The 20,479-nt window shown below is 44.2% G+C and overlaps 1 protein-coding gene across 1 annotated transcript; it reads right to left on the reverse strand.

Moving 5' to 3' along the window:
• Positions 1-2,070: 2,070 nt before the first annotated feature.
• Positions 2,071-20,401, reverse strand: CEL (carboxyl ester lipase). Its single transcript, XM_020982003.2, has 11 exons — positions 14,758-20,401; positions 11,444-11,594; positions 11,224-11,346; positions 9,946-10,143; positions 7,014-7,144; positions 6,417-6,524; positions 5,960-6,077; positions 5,039-5,225; positions 3,455-3,658; positions 2,707-2,904; positions 2,071-2,505 (listed from the first exon to the last, which is right to left on the reverse strand). The coding sequence occupies exons 1-11, from the start codon at positions 14,821-14,823 to the stop codon at positions 2,244-2,246; spliced, it is 1,746 nt and encodes a 581-aa protein (XP_020837662.1). The 5' UTR covers positions 14,824-20,401; the 3' UTR covers positions 2,071-2,243.
• Positions 20,402-20,479: the final 78 nt, after the last annotated feature.

Here is a 20,479-nt window from a genome sequence, read left to right on the forward strand (position 1 = left end):
AGAGTAATAAGTTTGGAAGCTAAAAGAATGAATTTTTGGACATTGTTTGAGATGCTTATGAAGCATTCTGATCAATGGGCAGTTAGTCATGTATGGGACTGGAGCTCAGGAGAGAGACTAGGGCTGAATACATTGATCTGAGAATCAACTGCACAGTAATAATAATTGAACCCATGCGAGCTGATGAGATCATCAAATATAGAGAAGAGGGCCCAGGACAGAGCCTTCGGGGATGCCCACAGTTAGTGGCATGCCATGGGTAAAGACCACAGAATCATAGGTTTAGGGACCTTAGAGGTAATCTAACCCCCTCATCTTACAGATGAGAAACAGACCAAGAAAGGTGCTTGAGATCACACATCTAGTGAGCGTCCAAGTAGGGATAGGGCACAGAACACTGGGCCTGGAGTCAGGAAGACTTACCTTCTTGAGTTTAAATCTGGCCTCAGATGCTTGCTAGCTGTGTGACCCTGGGCAAGTCACATCCCTGTTTGCCTAAGTCTTTTCATCTGTAAAATGAGCTGGAGAAGGAAATGGCAAACCACTCCAGTGTCTCTCCCAAGACAACCCCAAATGGAGTCACAGAGTCAGACATGACTAAAAAACAGCTAAACAACTTCCTGACTCTAGGTTTAGGAGTTATAATGTATAATATAATAGTGTGATTATGTCATGCTAATTCTCCAGCAAAGACTGAAGAGTGGCCACATAGGTAGGAGAACCAAGAGAGCAGTCATGAAAATCCAGGAGCAGGTGATCAGCAGTGTCAAATGGTGGAGAGGTTGAGGACTGAGAGAAGGCTGTTGGATTTAGCAATTCAGGGATCACTGTAACTTTGAAGAGCATGGTTTCAGCTGGAAAGATGAGGTCAGAAGTCAGATTGCAGAGTGTTTTGAAGAGATCACAAAAAAAGGAAAGGGAAACAGTGAGTATAGGTGGCTTTTTCCAGGAGTTTAGCTGGGAAGGGGAGGAAAGATAATAGGACAACTAGTAGGTATAGTGGACTTGAGTGAGGATATTTTAAAGATAAGGGACATTCAAGCATATTTGTAGGTGCAAGTAGAAAGGAAAAGACTATTATAGTGGAAACCATACTAGTGGCAATCTGCCGAAGAAAGATAAGAGGACATAGGATCAAGGGTATTGTAGAAGAGTTAACTGCAATGAGGAGGAAGGCCACCTTTTCTTCAGAGATTAGAGTGAATGAGGAGACAATGCAGTATGTTCTCAGAGAGACGTGAAATTGATAGAAGAGAAGGGAGATTATTGTGAGTGAACCAGATAGTGAGAGAACTGAGACTTGAAATTGGGTTTTGGTGTTACTGATCCCATGCTCTTTCCATTATCCCCCTACACACACACACACACACACAACCTGCTTATCCCATTCCTAGTGTATTTTCTATGACCATACTCAGCAGGCTGGCCCACCCTCCCCAAAGCAGACCAGGCCACTGGGCAGCATATTCAGGATACAGCTTTCCCAATTGAGAAGAACTCAATAGGTCAGTTTCATCTTGGGCCCCAAGGGTACCTTCTGTCCCCATCCCCTCCAGGGCCTCAAATACCTTCATGGCCAACAGGAGGAATCTTCTCAGCCTTTCATACTTCCATCTGTCACCACTGTTTCCCCAGTCTCCCAGACATGAGCAGGGAGTCACCTTTGAGTCTTCCCTCACCCACTGCATCTGTTTTGTCTTCCAGTAGATTTTCCCAGGTGAGCATCCAGTAGTGCCCAGCTAGACACTCCCCGTTCTTCTAATAGTCTTCAAAGACATGTCAGCCCCTGTCCCCTTTCCTGCCCACTGAAGCAAGTGCAGACTGCTCACCCAGGTATCTAACCTCATTCTAGAGTGAATTCCCTTAGGGCAGGGGTTCTTAATTTTTGTGAGTCTTAACTTTGTATGCACCCTATCTCAGTGTTTTAAAATGCATAAAACACATAGGATTCCAAAGGAAACCAATCATATTGAAATACAATTCATCAAAATATTTTTTAAAACCAGATTCGTGGACTCTTTTGAAATCCCAGGTTAAATACCCTTGCCTTAGAGTAAGGGCAGAATGAGATATGATAGACAGCAACAAGACTTTATTAAGGCAGTGAGGGGGAAGGGGCAGAAAGCCAGGGTGGGCACTGCTAGATTCTGGCCCTCATGGGCACTTGACTTCCTGGTGAATGGGCACAGGACCAATTTGGGGGTTACGTGAAGTCAGCCACTATGAGAAATGGAGCAGTCACCTCAAGAGTCTGCTGCCATAGCTATAAGAGCGTCATCCTCGGGAACTTTGTCTTCAGCAACTTTGATGTCAGGAACTTGGTCTTCACTGGTCACTGTGGGGAGGGTCTGATAAGTGAGGGTCCAGAATTGCAGGAAGTTGGTTCTCAGGTGCTGTTTTATGGACTCAGTATCTATTTTCTTGGTGATTTCCAGGTAGCTGCCATTCTCTGCAGTATAAGGATCCCAATGGGTAGGGACTGCAGAATTGCCTATGTTGGGGTCCCTTTAAGAAAAGCAAAAAAGCCCCAGTGAGGTCAGCTTTCAGGAGTGTTGGTGAAACTCTTGATTTATGGCTTATAAATTTAACTGTTTAAAATCTGTAAGCTTAAAACATGCTCTTCCTACATCCTATTTAAGAACTAGTGACCAATCCTAGAATCCAGTGGTGAAGCTGTCCCCTAGGTCTCACCCCCTCAGATCTTACCCAGTTTTGGCAAAGTTAGTCCAGTAGGCAATCACGCTTTTAGAGACAGTTCGGTCCTGGGCCCGATAAGCCAAGGGGGTTGCAAAGGGTTTGCCAAAGACATACTGGACGTCATCGGCATGGTCGGCCCCAACCCAGTCAGGGTATAAAGGCATTCGAGAAGGATGGGAGAACAGGTAGCTGTAAGTTCTGCCGCTCCTGTGGGATTGAATGAAATAACTTCAGTATGTGGAGACTCACCTGGGACAGCCCAGTCAACAAGGGGAAGGCGGATCTGAGAAGGGGCCGGGGAAGAATGGGCTGCAGTTTAACTTAATGTAAGAGTTTGTGAAATTCATTTCAGAATCAAAAGGAACTGGAATTATTCAGACTAAGGAAGAGGAAGTGAAGGACTAGCCTTAGGCCTTCCAGTATACAGGTGGTGTATAGAGGAAGGCCTCCAGCTGTGTTCTCCATTCAGAAAGAAAAAGGAAGTTAAAATGAGACTTTTAAGAAGAATTTAAATATGGACATGGAATTGTAGAGGTAAAAGACATCTTGGGAAATTAGCTAGGCCAATTGCCTCATTTTATCAAGAAGCAAAGTGAAACCTAGGGAGGTTACAATATGCTTGAGGTTAAGCATGGTTAACTAGTGGCAGAACTGGGCAAGGACTCAGTTCGACAGGTGGACAAGCAGAGTTGTCCAAAGGGAGCCCCCTACCACCGTATCCCCTCGATTACATCACACAAGCAGGATGCTCTCTCACTTGGCATTGGCAAGGTGCTGGGCCAAGGCAATCCCTGTGGGCACCAGAAAGAGGATGTCAGTTTCAAAGTCCACCACAGTCTTTTTCTTGGTCTTTTGGGATGAGTCTTGTGTCCAAGATTGGGTGTAGAAGTCAAAGGCGGCAGTGGCACCAGGAAGACCTTTCATTAGGGTGAGGCCAGAGACCAGCTCGTAAAAGTCTTCACTACAGTGAAAAAGTAGGCATAGTTAGGATCAGATACCTTTCTTTCTTTTCTTTTTAAGGCAAACCTATAATCAATTTTTCTGTTTTTATTAAATATTTTATTTTTTCCCACTTATGTGTAAAAACAACTTTTGCTGTTCTTTTTAAATGTTGTGTTCCAAATTCTCTCCCTCCCTTACCTCCTTCCCCTCTCCCCTTCTTGAAAAGGCAGACAATTTGATATAGAGTATACATGTGCAGTCGTGCAAAACATATTTCTATATTGCCATGTGAAAGAAAACACAGAACAAAAAAAAATGAAAGTTTTAAAAAGTATTCTTCCATCTGCATTCAGACTCCACCAGTTCTTTCTCTGGAGGCAGACAGCATTTTCTGCCATAAGTCCTTCAGAATTGTCTTGAATCATTGTATTGCTCATAGTTGATCGTTGTACAAGATGGCTGCTACTACTGTATACAGGGTTCTCCTGCTCACTTCACATTGCATCAAGTCTGTCCAGGTTTTCCTGAGAGCATCCTGCTCATCATTTCTTATAGCCCAACAGTATTCCATCACAATCATATGCCATGACTTGTTCAGCCATTCCCCAATCGATGGGCATCCCCTCAATTTCCAGTTCTTTGCCACCACAAAAAGTGCTGCTATAAAAATTTTTATACATATAGGTCCTTTTTCTTTGACCAGATACCCTTCTCAGAACTAACCAGGCATATAACTAAGTGATCAGGCTTAAGAACAGAAGGTCCAAAGACTTGGGCTTTTCCCCCATCTCCCCTGAAAAAAAGTGCCATTAGAATAGGTTCCTAACTCAGGCCACTGGAAACATGGCTGACTACACTCCAAAGAAGTCCAGTGTTTTTCTGTGACCTACTCTAATTCCAGAACAATAACCAAGCCAGGTCTCCTCATTTTCCAAACATTAATGTGTTTTCCCATCTCCATACTTTTTCTCATGTACTGGCTTGGAATTCCCTTCCAGCATCCTTCCAGATCTAGTTAAAATCTTAACTCCCAACCACACCAGCCCAGAATGATCCCTCCACCATGTCCTGGAAATTCTAGAGCACTCATTGTCTGTTCCATTTATTTGACAATCAACAGTTTACTCTTCTTGTCTTGATCCACGTTTACTAGCTGCTTATCTATTTATGTCTTCTTTCATCAGTTAGACTGCAGATTCCCTGAAGGAAGGGATACAGTCCTATTCACCTGTTCCCTCTTCAATGCTTAGCACTAGGTTGGGCGCATAAATGCGTACTAAGTATTTGCTTTTGCTTTGAATGCGACCATTGGGTGAGTTTCCCTTACATCCACCCCTCCATAGTCATCCCCTCACACATACAGCAGGCCTGAACTTCTGGAGGTCTCCTGGTTACTCACTCTTTGATGTCTTTGAAGGCATTGTTGATGACGGGCATATCCACCATGGCAAACATGTGACCATCCATGTCGTTGATGCCGGCAATGTAGTCAATGTCAGCTGCATTGGCAAAGAGGTTGACTGGATCTTCAGGAATGAAGTCTCCATCAATGACTGGTGTAAAGCCCAGATAATGCAGCACAGGGTCTGGTACAGGTAAAGGAGAAACAGGAGGTGATTAGAATGCCCTTCATCTAGTCCCTCTCTCTGCCTTTTAGGGAGGTGGCTGTGTTTCAGAGATGGGGTGTAATTTTCATTCAGATATGTCCTTTTTTTTTTTTTTGAGGCAATCAGGGTTAAGTGACTTGCCCAGAGTCACACAGCTAGTGAGTGTTATATGTCTGATGCTGGATTTGAACTCAGGTCCTCCTGACTCTAAGGCCGGTACTCTATCCACTGCGCCACCTAGTTGCCCTCAGATTATGTCTAAACTAAATCCCTCTTACTGCACACTAAGATAATTTGTTTCATTCTGTCCTTGGAATCAAAGAACTATGCCTTATACTGATCCTAAGGCACTAAATGGATAATTGTGATAATTGAGACAATAGTTAAATAAATGCCACCACAAATCTGGAGATCTGCAAGAAAGAAAGCTCTACAGAAATTCAAACTTTTTGGTGTAGTTAGTTATAAACGTAATGAACCTCACTGTTGTTATTTTATGTTGCTACAAGTATTACGAATAGTAATGTTCTATTCTCATTTATGATCGAGTCCTCCAAAACTGTCTCTCAGAACAAGAATGTTAGAGTTGGAGGGACTTTAGAAATTGCTTCATCCAGCCCACTCATTTAGCAAAGAAGGGAAACTGAGGCTCAGAATTTGGACAGCAGTGTGTACCACCCTCCCCCACCCACTCCTAAACAGTCCCCACTCACATTCCAGGCCTGTCAGAGGCACCTTATAGGCCAAAGTTAGAGCTCGGGGATCAGTGATCTTGAAACAGTTGGCCATCCTGGCGGTATCATTCAATGGGCATCCCACCTTGCTGGCAATCTGTTAGAAAGAGGAACCCCAACCCTAAAATCTTCAGCCTTGAGTGGCAAGTTCCTCCCCCACCCTTAAGGAAGATTGGAGAAGGGAGAGGATGGGTATCTGGGGGAAGAGTTGAACCAGTATGTTTTTAGATTGGGATAGTTTCTCTGACTCGGTAGTTACTCCTGAGTTTGGAGAAAGATTTCTGGGCATGCAATAAATACTGCAAGAGCTGTGCATATTACATGCACATGAAGGAAGCATCCAGCTTGATGCTGATCCAGAGCAGCTGAGCTACCCAGCCCTTCCCCACTCCCATCCCAGCAGGGCAGAGATGGCCTCTAGCTGCAGGTTTCTTACCGTTTGGGCCCAGAAGAGGGGGTTTTTCTGGATGACCCAAGGACTTAGGGCTACACCACTCTGGCTGATGGCTCTCCTGATAAGGCCCTTGTTGTGGGGGGTTAGTGTCTGCAACATGAAGGCACTGGTTCAGGTGGGACCCAAAGTTCCCTATCCCTTGGCCCCATTTCTTCTTCCCTCTGTTCCCTCTTTCTCCTTCTCACTCCTCTCTCTTCTTCCTTCTTTCCCTCCCACTTTCTTCTCTTCCCATTTTTCATTTGAAAGCCATGACATAGAGAGTGTGCTACAAGCACAGACTATGCCACAATTGATGCTTCCTGGCTTAGGGCGGGATGAAGTGGAATCTCAGGAATCCTGTCCTTCCCTGAGATAAGCCTTACCTCATTCCCTCTCCCTCCTTGTTTCCTACCTCTCACATGGCTCACACCCAGGACAGCAGAATGGGGCTGCTTACAGGAGCATGTCATAGGACAGATGTGTCTGTTGGACTCCCCTCCCCCAACCCCTTTGGAGAACAGTGGAACTATGGGGGCATAGGAAGAGGGGAGGGAGGGAGGGTTGAAGCAGATCTTTCTAACGTTCAACAAAGTCCCAGACCTGGAGGGAGACACTGGCCCCACCAGCTGACTCCCCAAAGAGGGTGATGTTGTTGGGGTCCCCACCAAAGGCTGCGATGTTTCTCTTCACCCATGCGATAGCCATGTGCTGATCCCAAAGGCCAAAGTTACCTGACAGGGGAAAAAAGGAAGGAAGGAAATAAGCATTTGTTAAGCGCCTACTATGTGCCCCAGGCACTGTGCTAAGTGCTTTATAAATATTTAATCCTCACAACCACCTTGTGAGGTGGGTGCTGTTACTATCATCATACTTGTGTTACAGTTGAGGAAACTGAGGCAGACAGAGGCTAAATGGTTTGCTCAGGATCACACAGCCAGTAAGTGTCTGAGGTCATATTCATACTCAGGTCTTCCTGACTGCAGACCCACCCTATCCAGTCCAGTTAATTTCCAAGCCCTCTCCTCCTCCTCCCAAGTGAAGGACCCCAAAGTGAAAACTCAACTAAAATTTCAAAGACTTTGCTTTTTGGAGGATAGTCTATGGAAGGGCAGAACTAGGCCCCCAGATTTCTCTTTTTGCCCTCCTCTGCCCTTCATTACTATTGATACAAAGTGATTTTCAAGTGCTACAGTAATACTATTTATAAAGCATACATATATGTGAGTATACATAAGTACATACATACATATTCATATTTATACATGTGTGGTGGGTCTAATGATAGATTTGTATATACATACATGCATACATGCATGCATACATACATACACATACACATTGCGGTATGACTGGGGACCTTGACCCTGGAATGAGGGAATTGCTGCTGAGAAGCTAGGAAGGGAAAACAAGAAGGGAATAGTGAGCAACACTAGTCTGCCTCGGGCTCAGAAACAAGCAGACCAGACTTCCTTCAGAGTCATTCGATGTCCTTTCAATTCCTTAACATCGTGCATAAATATATACATGTGCACACATGTACACACATGTACATATACATAGGATCATAGAGTTAGAACTGGAAAGGACCATAGAAGTCATTTAGTCCAACCCTCTCATTTTACAGATGAGGAAACTGAGACCCAGAGAGGTTAAGTGACTTGCCCAAGGTCATGTCTGTCTGTATATACACAAACATATATATGTGTATATATACACATGTACACACATACACACATACACACACATGCATATATGCTTATATACAAATATGTGACCTATGGTACACCTATAGTGTACCCCGATCAAAGCTTTCTATGACTTAGTAAAAATGGTTTTTAAGGGTTCTTATGGCTGAGAAATTCATCCCCTGGCAACCAATTTGGTGCTGAGCCTGTCCAAATCAACATCTCTCTCCTGAGCTCCAATTCTGAATTGTCAACTGAATTTTGGACATCTCAAAATGGAAGTTTCATAGGTATCTCAAAAATCAACATTCTACTACAGTCAGGAGGACCTGAGTTCAAATCTGGCCTCAGACCACACACTTGACACTTACTAGCTGTGTGACCCTGGGCAAGTCACTTAACCCCAATTGCCTAAAAAAAAAAAATCAACATTCCAGACAGAATTCCTTATCTTTTGCTTTAAACCTTCCCCTCTTCTGAACTTCCCTATCACTCTCAAAGACATTGCTGTCTTCCCAGTGACCCAGGCTCACAACCCTGGTGTCATCCTCAACTCCTCACATGAACTCACCCAATATAGCCAATCTGTTGTCAAATCCTTTCATTTCTACCATCACATCTCTCCTATACGTCTTTTCACCACTCAGAGCATCTTAACATAGACCCTCACAGCGGTACTATTGCAATAGCTTCCTCAACTCCACTGTTGGTCTCTCTCTACTCCAATCCATCCTCCACTCAGCTGCCAAAGTGATTTTGCTAAAGCACAGATCTGACCACGCTATCCCTCTGTTCTTACTCAGTGAATTTCAGTGGCTCCCTATTACCTTCAGGATCAAACATGAAATCACAACCTGAACCCTTCCATTCTTCTAATGCTTTAGTCCCCACCACGAAATCTTTTACAATCCAGCTTCACTGGTTTACTTGCTGCTCCAAACACAGAACAGACACTCCCCCTTCCACCTCTATGCATTTGTCCTGGCTGTTGCCCCTTGAATGCTCTTCCTCTTCTTGGCTTCCTCTGACTCAAACCCAGCTTCTCTAGGAAGCCTTTCCTCATCCCTCTAGTTGCTAGTGCTTTCCACTCTGAGATTACCTTCACTTTACCTTCTGGTATATATCCTGTATGTGTTGTTGTTGTTCAGTTGTTTCAGTCATTTCTGATGCTTCATGACTCCATTTTGGGATTTTCTTGGCGAAGATAATGGAGTGGTTTGCCATTTCCTTTTCCAGATCATTTTACAGATGAGGAAAATGAGGCAAACAGGGTTATGTGACTTGTCCAGGGTCACACAGCTAGTAAGTGTCTGAGGCCAAATTTGACCTCATGAAGATGAGTTTTCCTGAGTCCAAGACCAGTGTTCTATCCCCTGTGCCACCTAGCTTGCCCATCTTGTATAGAGTACTTAGTTATGTTGTCTTCCCCATTAGAATGTGAGTAACATGAGAGCAGGGACCAAGTTTTTGCATTTTTTTTCTCCAATCTTTAAAACATTGCCTGGCATATGGTAAGTACTTATTAAATTCTTGTTGACTGACTGGCCTCAGGGCGGTCCTGATGTCCTCAGTCTCCTTAGTGGGCTTGGCCAGATGTTATTTCAAGTCCCTTCCAGCTGTAATATTCTATGACTCCCCTAACTTTAGTCCCACTCACCCATCCCTGGCATTCTAGGATTTTATAAACAGTGACATTTTTAGAAGTTGTTCGGTTCAAGAAAATAGGAATAGGAACAGCTCCCCAGAAAGGGAGGAAAGCTCCTATAGGACAAAAATTTGTGTGGAATACAATAACTGCCCCACTGTTTGGTCTCCCTCCTCCAAGACCTCAAAGGGCCAGCAAGTACCTGGCAGATTGGAGTCTCCAGTGCTAAGGAAGCCCAGGGGCCCAACACGGTAGTTGAAGGTGACCACAATGACATTTCCTCGGGTGGCAATCTCCTCCCCATCATACAGGTAATTATTCAGAAAGTTGGCACTCTGGCTGGCCCCCATCAGGAAGGCTCCACCATAGATCCAGATCATAACTGGCAGGTTGCTGGAAACTAAAGAAAGAGTCAAGAAAGGATGAGAGCTAAGGGGAGAATTGGACTGATACTGGGGAAAGAAGCCTTTAGTTAGGGCTAAGCATCTTCACACTGCAGAGAGACAGAAAAGGGCTATGCCGCATGTGGCATTGTGATCCCAAGCATAGGTTGGAGCCTCCCATGGGAGTATGAAAGGGAGGGAATGTTGGATCTAGGGACTGTGAACTTGGGATGAAGGGATTGCTACTCAGGGGACTGGACAGGCAGCAGAGAGTATTCTCAAGAATCTCAGTCCTGGGATCAGAAACTAGCAGACCTCTACCTGCTCAGACATATACTCTTCTTCGGACTGCATAGTCCAGGTTTACCCTTCTAATCTCAACCTCTTCCTCCAGTCTCTGGGTTTCCTGGCACCAGTAAGGCAACCTTCAGTGACTCTACACTTCCCAATGAACGAAGTGTAAATTTCTGACCATGAAATGCAAGGCCTTCACAATTTGGTTCCACCCTACTTTTCCAGCCTTATGTCATAATGATCCCTTTCACATTTGGTTCCAGCCAAATAGGACTACTTGTCCTGCTTTATTCTTGTCCTTTCCTTTCTTGCCTCCATGTTTTTGCTCACCCTATACCCCTAGAATAGTCTTTATCTTCAGCCATCCATCCACCTATCTACTGAGGCCTCATCCTTCCTTCAAAGCCCAACTCAGGTACCTTCTTCTCTATAAAGCTTTCCATGACCAACTCCAGAGGAAAGTGATCTCTCTCCCTCCTCATAGAACTTTGTCTGGACCTCTCTTGGACTTATTCTGTTATCTGTCATAACCCGCCCCATCTCCATCAGATAGTTCTTTTAGGAGAGGGGCGGTGCTATGTTTAATCTATCATCAGTGTGTTACACAGAGTTTCATTTATTTTTAAGCAGGCACTTTTAATAAATGTTTATTGAATTGAATTTTAGGAAATAGACTCTAGATCTATTTGAATATCTAGAATTCCAGAGTTCTTTCTTCCTAGCAGGAAAGGAAAAGATTGGAAAAGAGAGGGTTTCTATGCCAGTGTAGACAGGCTGTCTGTCTCCCTTCCCCCAGCCCTGACCTTCCTTCCTCCCCTGTGGGATCCAAATGTTGAGGTAGAGGCAGTCCTCACTGCCGTAGGTGTTGTCCTGAGTGATGGTGGCTTGAAGGCATCGTTTCTTGAATTCCTTGGCTTTCAAGGTTCCTATAGGGAAAAGGGAGAAATAAATCTGAAGCTGGGTGGGTCCCCTGGCTCATGGAATTGATCACTTCCTATAATTTGGTGTTTCCTACTCTCTCACCTTCCCATCCAGGGTGGCGCTCAGGGATCTCCAGGGTTTTGGGGGCAGCAGCATAGGGGATGCCCTTGAAAATATCCACTGAGCCACCAAAGAGACTCAGCTTCTTACTGACACCTTCAACGAAGCCTCCCTCTGTGTAGACGGCTCCCAACTAGGAAAGGATGGAAAGGAGTAAGTATTTATACATCACCTACTGTGCGAAGTGCTTTACAAATATTATCTCACTAGATCCTCACAACAACCCTTCAAGGTAGGTCCTCTTATTATCCCTGTTTTGCTGGAGCAGAGGTTAAGTGACCTGCCAGGGTCACAGAGCTGAGTCACAGTGTCCGAAGCTGTTTTTGAACTCAGGTCTTCCTGATTCCAGTCCCACTGATGGCACTTAGCTGCTAAACTAATTTTTTTTTTAAATGAAAGTGCAATAGATTGACCCTACACTGAACCCAGGAAAACTCTATTTGGTCTTGGGTTCCTAGACCTGATTACTTACTGGGTTATCAAGATCCCAGTTTCCAGGTATTAGTAGTTTGTACTAGAGGTTTTCTAAAGGAAAGGCTACCATTAACTTACAGTAAAATATATTGGGAAAAGCACCAGCTTTACTATCAGGAGATCTGGTTAAGCACCCCAGTTCTGCTGCGTAACTCTGGGCAAGGTACTTTCTTTCTCTATTATCTCAGTTCCCTCATTTGCAAAATGAGGACGTAGAACAAGGTGATCTCTTGAGGTCTTGTCCAACTCTAAATTCTGAAGGGATAGAAAACCAAATGAGGCTAGAAAGGTAGACAGGAGCCAAAATGTGGAGGGCCTTAAAAGCCAGGCTGAGGATTTGGTACTTCATCCTAGAGGTCATAGGGAGCCACTGAAGGCTTTTGAGCAGGGAAGTGACATGGGCAGACTCGTGCCTTAGGAATATTATTTTGTCAGTCAATGGTGAGGAGGACTGAATAAAGGGGGGAAGAGACTGGAAACAGTGAGACAAATGAAGTAGTTATTATTGTAGTCAAAAGTGAGTTGATAAGGGGTTTGCTAGGCTAGTGCCTGTGTGAATGGAGATAAGAGGACAGATGGGAGAAAGGGATCTGTTAAATTACGCTGAAATGATGGGCTGAATCTAAGGATGAATTGAACAAGGATGTAAAATCTTGCACTTGGGTTAAGAAAAAAGTCATTGCCTATGAATGGGAAGGGTGGATAGGGGTGGATGTGGCTAGAAAGAAGCTCCCATGAAAAATAACTGGGGTGGAAGGGAGGTTAGTAGATGACAGACTCAGTATGAGTCTGCAATGTGATGTAGCAGCCAATGCAGCTGATATGATCTTAGGTTGCATTAATAGATACATAGTGTGGAGAACGAGGGAGGTGGTGGCGGCTCCTTCTGTACTCTCCTCAATCTGGAATATTGTGTACAGTTCTGGGTGTTACATTTTAGGAGGGATGCAATCAAGTCGAAGAGGAGGCTCAGACCCCATCACAGAGAAAGTCTAGGGTAGTGGGAAGAGCAGTGAATTGGGAGTGGAAGACCTCGAATCAATCCCAATTCTGCTCCATACTATCTTTATGACTTTAGGCCAGTCACTTCCCCTTTTCCCTGTTTCCTTATTTGGAAGATAAGGGAGTGGGATTATATGATTTCTGAAGTCCTTTCTAACTCTAAAGTCCAATGATCTTGTGAGCAGGAGTTGAAAGAACTAGAGATATAAAGCGGGATAGGAATTGCGGATTATAACCTGTGGATTGTAAACTCTTCAAGTGCCAACTATCTGTTTCTATATCCATGGGACCTTGAAGGTATTAAGCACTTTAAAATGTTCATTAAATTAAGTTAAATTAAATGGTTAGCCTGGCGAAGAGACTTTTAAGGGACACATAATGGCTGTCTTCTGGTAGCTTGAAGGGCAATTAGGTGGAAGTGGGATTATCAGACTTTTTGCACGGCCCAAGGGGTAGAAGTAGGAGGAATGGGGAGAAGTTGTAGAGAGAAAGATTTGGGCTCTATGGAAGAGAAAAAGCTTCTAACGTGGAAGGGGCTACCTGTGGACGTGCGGGTTTCCCTTTACTAGAGATCTCCAAGCAAATGCTAGATCACTTGTCAGCAATCATACAGGGAGTCCTGCTCGGGAAAGGATGGTATGGGTTGGGCCAGATGACCTCTCATGTCACTTCAAAAGATAAAATTCTATGATTCCGGATCTGAGTGGGCAGTGTCCAAGGGCTCAGAACACTGCTGGTTCCTTCCTCAACTCCCAAAGATGAGTAGGGCAGGTTCCCCAGTGTTTCCCTTGATGGCGAAGGTGACTTTACCCCATTGTCATCTTGGAGGCACCCCTGTCCAATGAAACAAGGAAGCCTTGGGACCCGAGTAAAGACGCGGGGGTAAGTTCCTGCTGCTTCTTATATCTGCTCAGTGGCTATTGCAAAGTGTCTACTTTCCCATCCTCTACCCCCTAATTTCTTATGAATAAGAGGAAGATCAAAACTGGGAAGACTAGAGGCCAAAGGGTTACTTAGCCCACAGCCACATTTCCCATCTGCCTTCTTTCAATCTTTCCCTTTGTCCTCTGTCTCCCCTCCCTACCTCACTCCTTCTGTCCCTTCTTCCCTTCCTTCCCCCACAAACTCTGACCAACAGCATCTAGTAAGCACTCGATGATAGAGGAACTCAGTCAATTGTGAGTGCTGTTCTCTCTTTCCTAAACACCTCAGCTCCAGGGTAATGCAGATAAGATCAGGGACAGACCCGAGAGAAGGGCAGCCTGAGAGGAAGAGGAAGGCTGCCCTTTTCATAAGCGATGGGGCCAGCTTCGGGACACAGCAGGTGGCCCTTCATTGGATGTCTTCAAGTAGAGACTAGGTCAGTTAGGTACCTTGTGGCAAGAATTCCTGCTCTGGCATGAGTTGACCTAAATGCTTACCGAGGTCCTTTACCACTATGAAATTCTATGATGAGGGAGAGGAGGCGTATTTGAAGATAGAGAAATTTGAACGGCAAATATAAAGGGCAAAACACTGGTAGCAAAAAACCTAGGTTTCAGTCCTGCCTTCCACCAATTACTAGTTGGGTGATTGTAAGCAAATCTTACCTTTGAGTGAGCTTCAGTTTTCCCATCTCTAAAATGGGAGTCATAGTCATTTTTATACTAATTACTTTATAGGGTTGTTGGGAAGAAAGGGCCAAAGCATTATAGGATATAAACTAGCATTATTGCGTATCATTGAGTCTTGAGAAGACCTTGACTTAGCAGGAAGAAAAAAAACATCCTTTTGTTCCTATCACCAAAGAATTTCCCAATTTCTATTCAGTCCCTACTTACCTTTGCTGCACTAGCAGCTGCTAGGCAGCAGATCAGGCTGATGACCACCAACTCTGGGTGCCCCATGGTGTCTGAGTGTGTGTTTGTACCCACTGGCTGCCCCGCTAGGGCTGTTAGGCATATATAGTGTGTGAGAAGCCAAGTTTGGCAGTTGTCTGATAATAGAGTGGCCCTTGTTTCCTCCACCTCTCACTCCACCCTATGTTGGGGCCACTCACTTGGGATGGTACCTAACTAGAAAGACCAATTTACTATTCTCTGGGTGGGGGTGGGGTGGGGAAGGGAGCAGAAAGAGTACTGAGAGAGCCAAGATTGCTAAAAAACACACACATATTTTCCCAAGCCTAAGAGCCCTTGGGCAAAATCTAACTGCTAGCATTACACCTGTGCCTGTCTCTGCCTACCTGGGAGCAGACACAGGTGGCAGTGGGGGCAAAGGTCACAAAATCAAGCAAGGTATGGGTCACTAAGAGAATTCTGGCACCTGCTATTAGGGTTTCAGCCTCCATTTTCTATATCAGGGAAATGGAACCTGCACTGAGGCTCCCTTCCCTCCCTACGTCCCTGAGTTCTACCAAACCAGAATGAATTATTAGCACATGCTCTCCCACAGGGTAGGCACCAGAGCTGGTAGGGCTCCTACTTGGGCCCCACAAGCAGATGGGTATCCATTATGGGGAAACCTCAGTGATCTGCACAAATGGAAGCCAAGTCATAATGTAGACAAGTCCAGAGCAGTAGATAGTATAAAGTAGTGACTAATACCTCATTTATATGGTCTTGCTTTTTTGGAATGAATTGTTCAGGTTTTGTGTTTGGGTCTAAATATATTGGATGACAGAATCAAGGTCCAAAGAGATTACAACAAACTGAAATAAAAGGGATAAATATAAAGTTGATTTAAAAAAAATCAAGAGAGACTGGGAAACTATATGAAGGTTTTAGCAAACTTAATAAGAATCAACAGGGTTACAAAGACAGCCAACATTCAGCAGAGGCATCTTTTTAATAGTAATATTCTGCCAGTGTTGTTGCATGGCTATAAGTCAGTCAGAAAAATCAACAGCATTTATTAAGTACCTACTATATGACAGGCACTGTGTTAAGATTGAGGGATGCAAAGAAAAGCAAAAACATCACAGAACATTATAGTCTCTGGAGAATTAAAAATTAGTATCGGAGAGCAATGAAGAAACACAGTGGATATGAATAGACCACAATCCATAGCAAATAAGGAACTATGAAGAACCAGAGTAAAGGATGACAACAAAGAAACGTATGATCCAAAAAGAGAGGGTGGCCATATGGGAAGAACAATAACCAGTGGACATGTGGGCTCCCCTGGAATCCTCAGGTCAGGAGAAAGTGAGGAAGGGCCCCAGCTCACTGGGGGTCCATCTTAGGGAAGGATATAGACAGGAGTTACACAGGATCGGTGGGCATAGATGGGTTGTAATCTGCCACAGTAGAGGCAGTATCAATAGTGCACAAGGATCTAGCATCATTAAGTGCTTGGGCATCTAATAAATGTTTGTTGACCAACATCAAAAAGCTCTCAGATCCATTTGAATATCTGACTAGTAACTGGAAGGAGAAAGGGCTGTCCTGGTAAGGACACACCTGTTCCATTTGGGGATCCACATTTATGGAAGTCATGGAGAAACTGTCCAGAGGACAACCAAGAAGGGGAAAAAACTGAGGACTGACTGAAGGAACTAGGGAGAAGAATTAGGAGGATACAATGGCTTCAGGTATTTTTTGTGGGGTTGAGTGACTTGCCCAGAGTCACACAGCTAGTGAGTGTTATGTGTCTGAGGCTGGATTTGAACTCAGGTCCTCCTGAATCCACGGCTGGTGCTCTATCCACTGCGTCACCTAGCTGCCCTGTCTTCAGGTACTTGAAGGGACTGACATGTAGAAGGATTGCTTTGCTTGTTCCTCAGGCTGGACTTGGAATAATGGCTGAAAAATAGGAAGGGAGACTTTTTTGCTTAATGTTCAGGAAAACCTCTTGACAATTAGAGCCATGAACCCCCCATCCCTGGAGGTCTTCGACAGGAAGGCAGGTGATTATTTGAGAAGATATGTAGAGGGGCTTCCTGCTTGGATATAGCTTAGACTAGAAGATCTCTGAGGTTCCTTTCAATTCTGAGCCTATGGATAGATACTTCTTAATTCTAGAACTACAGGACAAAAGGGTCATTACAGATTGTCTTGTTCAGTCTCCTTGTTTTGTAGATGGGGAAACTAAGTGCCAGAAAGGGCAAGTTACTTGCCCAGTCACACAATAAATTAGTGGCAGATTCAGAAACATAAGCCAGGTCTCCTGACTCCCAGTCCAGAGCTTCCCCTTGTACTATTTTAATTATACTCCTTTTGTTCAAAGGTTAATATTTAAACAAATGTGCCTTCCCTGAGCATGTCTAAGCTGACCACAATGGAAAGGTATTCAGAAAACAAGAAAGTTAGGCTGGTGTTATGTCAGTTGTTTCACTAAATCCACAAAGCCACATGTGGATAATTGAGAGGGGACTGTTGTGCTTAATTGTGGTGTTCTGGGTTATTTGCGGGGAGGGGGACCTGTGGCAGGGAAGGATGGCAATGGGTTACATGCTGGTAGATCTTCTCCAGGAAAGAGACTCAAGCAGCTAAAAGGCATCTTCCTCAGATGCTTATAAGCTAAGCCAAAACTAGCAATCTTTTCTCTTGGGGACAAGGAAAAGGCAGCAGGGCCACAGAAGAATGGCTGGTGACAGTCATTCTGGGACAGGGAAAGGTTTGGCCCAGGGGAGAGGTCAATGGGATGCGGAGATGTCAGATGCATTTCCTGGTGACAGGTGGGAATTGTAAGGTGAGGCACAGGAAGAGTGAATACCATGGAGAGAAAGCATGTTACATACACACACATACACACACATACACACAAATACACACACATGAGGTGGTGGGGAAAACTCCATTTGTCTTACGCTATTAGGCCAATATTTTAAAGTCCCCAGTGAAAAGGAAATCCTTACCAGTGTGAAAGTTGTGAGAGGAGTTATCGGGAAGAGCCCCAGCCCTGTTGACTGCATAGTACAGAGTGTCAGTGAAGATCCCCAAGCCCAGGCCATAATGAGCTGGCACAAAAATTTGGCTCTGGAGGGAATAGCTAGTGGAAAGCGCAGCAAGGGAGCCCTTAGAGCACCATCAATCATTTTTTAAGTCTTGTCAACGCTTTCTAATTTAAGCCCCTGCCCAGGGCACTTCTTGGGGTCCTCCTGTTTTGGCCACACACAGTTCCCAATCTAATAGTACTTTCTGCCCAACTTCTACTAACCCTTGGTTCACTCTTCCTTACCCTACCCTCCACCACCAAAACCTTGGACCCACTCCCATTTCACTTGAGAGACTTACCTTGAAAAGAAAGTCAGTACTCTTTCTTTATGGTCAGTGACCAAGCTTTTTGCTCTGATTTTCAACTCACCCTCCTTTCCTGGTATTCAGTGCATCCCCAAAGCTGGCCAGACCCTAACTTTCCAACTTTATTTCTACTGCTTCTTCTATATTTAGGTTCCAGTCATATGGTCTCCTTTCTATGAACAGGCCATGGACATTCCTATCATTAGACCTCCGATGTGCTTCTCCACTTGCCTCTCTAAATCCTCTCAGGCCCAGCTCAAGCCCTACCTTCTCCATAAAGCCTTCTCAGCCCACATTTATTTCCCTTCTGAGTTCTTATTATTTAACGTTAAGTAGTCATGGGCACATCTATAGCACCTTTATTGCCGGTTAACTTTTTGTGTACATACCTTGTCTCCTCTACCAGCCCTCTTCTCTTCATCCCCTCCTCAAGCCCCAGTAACTACTGCAGGGCCCCATACACAGTAAGTGCTCGGTAAATGTTCACTTATTTATCTGAACATTGGACTGACTTAGCTTGGTCTGAAGCTGTTTGTTACTAGAGAACAGTCATGAAGAAAGAAAAAAAGGCATTAGAACTTTCAAGTACTAGATCTCTGACAATACTGGTCTAGGGAATTCAAGCCAGTCTCCCCTCCCCTGACCTCAATTCTACCAGGCTTCGAGGGCCAAGTCAAATTCTGCCTCCTTTCTGAAATTTCCCTCAATTATTCTTCACTGATCACGCTTTCTTCTAAATTACCAGCATTTAAGGTCTTTACCATACAATTCAGCACTTGATTAAATACTGACATGTATTACTATTCATTATAATTTTATGAATTATATCTTTCCAACTTGATTATAATTTCCATGAGAACTGGGACAATTCCCCATGTCACAGCACTTAGTCCAATGATGAGCCCAAACGAGCACTCATTAGACCTATTGACTGATAACTTTCTGATGAGAAACTTGGACCATTTCAGAATTCTCTGCTCATTTCTCCTTGGCAGCTATTTTATGACATATGAAATTCTCATCCAGAGAGTGAGCAGGAAAACTAAAAGAGAGAGGAAATTGGCCTTAGTCCAGTTACTAGGTTTTAGCTGTTCTGATGGGAGGTTTAGGAGAGGCAGCAGGAGTCTGAAGCTACAGACCTCCTTCTTTCTTAACGAATAGGACATAACATAGCCAAGTTAGAACTTAGAGAGCTGATAAAGTAACAAATTGGTCTGACAACATTTAAAGAACTGTTAAGGAGCGCAGTATGGCAGACACAAGCCTGGAATGGGAGTCAGGAGACTGAGGTTTTAGTTCTATTGCCACTAACTCTTTGTGTGACCTTAGACAAAGTGCCTTCCCCGCCTCTGCCTGTTCCCACATTTTTAAAATGAGGGAGTTACAGACTAAACAGTCCAAAATCCATTCCATCTCCGATAACCTTCAACCTTCATGTTGGAGCCTAAAGTAGGACAGAGCAGACACAGGGAGAAAGAGAACCAAGGGTTTGCAGGTGTGAATGGGGAAATTCCTTTGACCAGCAAGATGGAGGCAAAATACAATAAGCTGCTGTGTCCAAAAAATTCATCAGCTAAGGCATGCCTGGTGATAAGCCTTTCCATGGTGATAAGCTAGGCTGATCCTTAGGATCACAGACATGCAGTCTGTCAAACACAAAGCCTTTCTAACTTGTAGCTGCTGCCAGACCTTGTGCTCTGGTGCAAACCCAACGTCATCTTCAGAACACAAGTAAGTATTAGAGGAAGACTTTAAGTGGAAAGATATCATCAATTACTAAAAGAAAAAAAAAGTATGGAGGAAGCATCAAATCAAAGAAAAATGGGTTGAGAGGGGAAAAAAAAAACCTCCATTACCTCAGATACCTCCAAGAGGGATATAACAAAGTCAGAACAAAACAACTTCAAGCAGAGGTGAGCAATTTTTCAGAGCCAGGCAAGAAGCTGAAGGGCCAGGGCAGTTACAAGGCAAGACAGTGGACTCTGGCAACAGAGGGTCCACATCTGGAGGTAAGACTAGGATGGGATAACAATCCTATTAAATCCCAAAAGAACCTAGACTAGAAGTTAAGAGGCAATTTGGAAAACTGCATTCAGCAATTCATCTTTCTTGATATCCTTCTGGTAACTCTGTTGCTGTTTTGTTTACTTTCATCTTCTCATTTCTTACTAATATTTCTAAGTCTTCAAGCCATAAAAGATGGCTGATTTCACAGACACAGGAGGAGCCATAGGCCCGAGGAAGTGCTAAATTCCTTCCCAAGTCTCTCCTTTGATTAAAAAAAACAAAAACAAAAACAAACTCTAGCACATGAATCATC

This window comes from Phascolarctos cinereus, unplaced genomic scaffold, assembly GCF_003287225.1.
Source record: "Phascolarctos cinereus isolate Bilbo 61053 unplaced genomic scaffold, phaCin_HiC Scaffold_2;HRSCAF=192, whole genome shotgun sequence".
NCBI lineage: Eukaryota > Metazoa > Chordata > Mammalia > Diprotodontia > Phascolarctidae > Phascolarctos > Phascolarctos cinereus.